Source organism: Penaeus vannamei, chromosome 16, assembly GCF_042767895.1.
Source record: "Penaeus vannamei isolate JL-2024 chromosome 16, ASM4276789v1, whole genome shotgun sequence".
NCBI lineage: Eukaryota > Metazoa > Arthropoda > Malacostraca > Decapoda > Penaeidae > Penaeus > Penaeus vannamei.
Window position 1 is genome coordinate 4562971 of NC_091564.1, and position 2500 is coordinate 4565470.

A 2500-nucleotide genomic window follows, 5' to 3' on the forward strand; every position below is an offset into this window, starting at 1 on the left:
CTGCTGAGAGGCGGATGAAAGCGAGACATGTGAGCAGCCATTTGTTTGGTTCGAAGCTGGCAATGTGCTTTGTGTTAAAACCCGTCAATGTGATGGTTTACGATATTGTCAGACCTGGAGAAAGCCAGAAAGTGTAAGGTAAACTAGTGCAATCATGTGGACTAGTGTTTATTTATGATTTTGCATATCTTTCCCTTGCTAACATGACATGAAAAAGGCAACGTTACAGTAACATTAATATCTGTGATTTATGATTTACCTTTCAAGACCTTAAGTTAATTTCAAGATTATGAAGGATAACTATGAGGCTATATGATTTAATGTTTCTAAGTAGGCATGTTCTGATTTGTTACAGTTGGACCGTTTCATATGTCGAATAAATGATCAAACCTGGGAAAACGAGTACCTTTACCTTTGGCGTATTTAAATACCTCAATCAACACCAAGAAAGTTAAACCATTAAAGCATAACCCATAATACTACGGGTGTTACAGGTTGGATAGATTGATTTTTTTTTCAAATTCTGTGTATGTATAACTTTCCTGTCTGCTTTAGCTTTTGGTTTTGTTACATGAAACGGTACTTATTTTGTGTCGATTCTCAAGATTACACCAGACTTTCTAAAACAGTTCTCCGTGTGTGCACATCCTCTCGACCCTTTTCTATATTGGCAGTTATGGCACAGGCAGTTTTTTGGGATATAACTTATTTCCCATGTTGAAGATTAACCTGGATTTCCATTACTTTTTATAATCAGTTTGGCTATGATGTCATGTTTCTCTCTTTCTCTCTGTTTATATATATATATATATATATATATATATATATATATATATATATATATATATATATATATATATATATATATATAAACATGGGTTGCAGTCTTTACAACGCAAACATTTTATAGGGAAATGTCCCTTGTCAAAAGAAAAAAACCTTTCATCAGTAACTCAGAGGAGAGTTACAGTCACTGTATCCTAAAACCGCATTCAAGGTCCAGACGAGACAGGCAGGAGAGGCGAGACCAGGAAGTGAATCCTCGTCCACCGGGACAGCGCCTTCGTCGTCGAGGTGGAAGGCGCTTGGCTTCGGTCGTCGCTCGTGGCCTGAACACCCCCCCGTGTTCAGCTTCCTTCTTGGGATTGGACAGTCCAGAACGAAGTAGGGACATAAGTGTGGTGTGAGAAGGAGAGGTGCACGGATGGCAATGCGAAAAACAGAGAATACACAACATAGCATTATTATACATATTTCAGTAATATGATATAAATATAGCTTCGTTAAAAGATTCACGTGTATGTATGCGTATATATTCGCATGAGTATGTACGCCTACCTTTCCCGCATGTACTGCACAGCACATCCTCTCCACCCTTCTCTAGATTGGATGTTCCGGGACGCAGTTTTTGGGATATAAATAACCCGTTTCCCTCACTGAAGATTAATCTGGATTTCCATCACTTTAATCTTTGCTCCAGACAAGTCACGCCCTTGAGGTTCGGACTGTGAGCGCTGTCGACAGCGGCCCTGATAATCAGTTTGATTATGATGCCATGTTTCTATATACATTTACATATATATACATCTTTCTCATATCCTTATTCTCTTACTCATTATCTCAGTCTCCCTATCATTATCTCTCTATTTCGTCTTTCATTCTCATTTCTCTGCGTGTGCGTGCGCATGTGTGCTTGTGTATGTGTCTGTTTGCCCCCCCTCCCCCCTCGTCTCTTTCTCTCTTTTCTCATTATCATTTATCATGCATTATCATGTGTGCGTGTGTCTGTTTCTCTCTCTCTCTCTTTCTCTGTTTGTCTATCGTTCACTTTATTATACTGGATAAGGATATACATGAATACTAAATAAACATGAAGTATTTTATTCATGAAATGAGATACTTTCTTCAATAGCGACAGAACATCGCAGTCACATAAGTATAAAAAACAGATCCTCTGTTAACAACCCTTCTTGTCTTTAACGTGGGTTGCAGTCATTACAAAACGCTTTACATAAAAATCCTTTGTCAAGAGCAATCATATCAGTAATTCAAAAGAGAATTACAGTCACTGTATCCTAAAATTACGCATTTAAGGCGAGACAGGCAGGAGAGGCGAGACCAGGAAGTGAATCCTCGTCCACCATGACAGCGCCTTCGTCGTCGAGGTGGAAGGCGCTTGGCTTCGGTCGTCGCTCGTGGCCGGGGGCTTCCTGGGAGAGCCCGCCCCTGGTGTCGCCCGAACAGCATGCTGTGTTCAGCTTCTTTCCTGAGAGTGAACAGTCAAGGTCGAAGTAAGTTCACTGACATGGAACCTTGGCGTCGGGAATGGAATTACGGAAGGCCTTAAAAGGTGGAGGCGAGGACCCAACCCCGACGGATGTCCAGGATTTCCTCCTCAATCAGACTCTCCATCAGGTCCTTGACTTGGCCTCGAGTCTCTGCCTCGAGGTTGATCTGGTCGTCAGCGCCCGGAGGAAGGACTCGCACCTCCCTTAGGAGC

General features: G+C 41.5%; 2 protein-coding genes across 3 annotated transcripts in view; one reads left to right on the forward strand and one right to left on the reverse strand.

Annotated features, from left to right (window-relative positions):
• LOC113827131 (uncharacterized) overlaps window positions 1-2500 on the forward strand; it is a 19736-nt gene that overhangs the window by 8927 nt on the left and 8309 nt on the right. The gene's annotated exons all lie outside the window — the stretch shown is intronic.
• Window positions 1866-2500, reverse strand: part of LOC113827124 (uncharacterized) — a 1828-nt gene continuing 1193 nt past the window's right edge. The window contains exon 4 of the mRNA XM_070131620.1: window positions 1866-2500. This exon is cut by the window's right edge and continues 89 nt beyond it. Within this exon, the coding sequence (XP_069987721.1) occupies window positions 2344-2500 (157 nt within the window). The 3' untranslated portion in view covers window positions 1866-2343.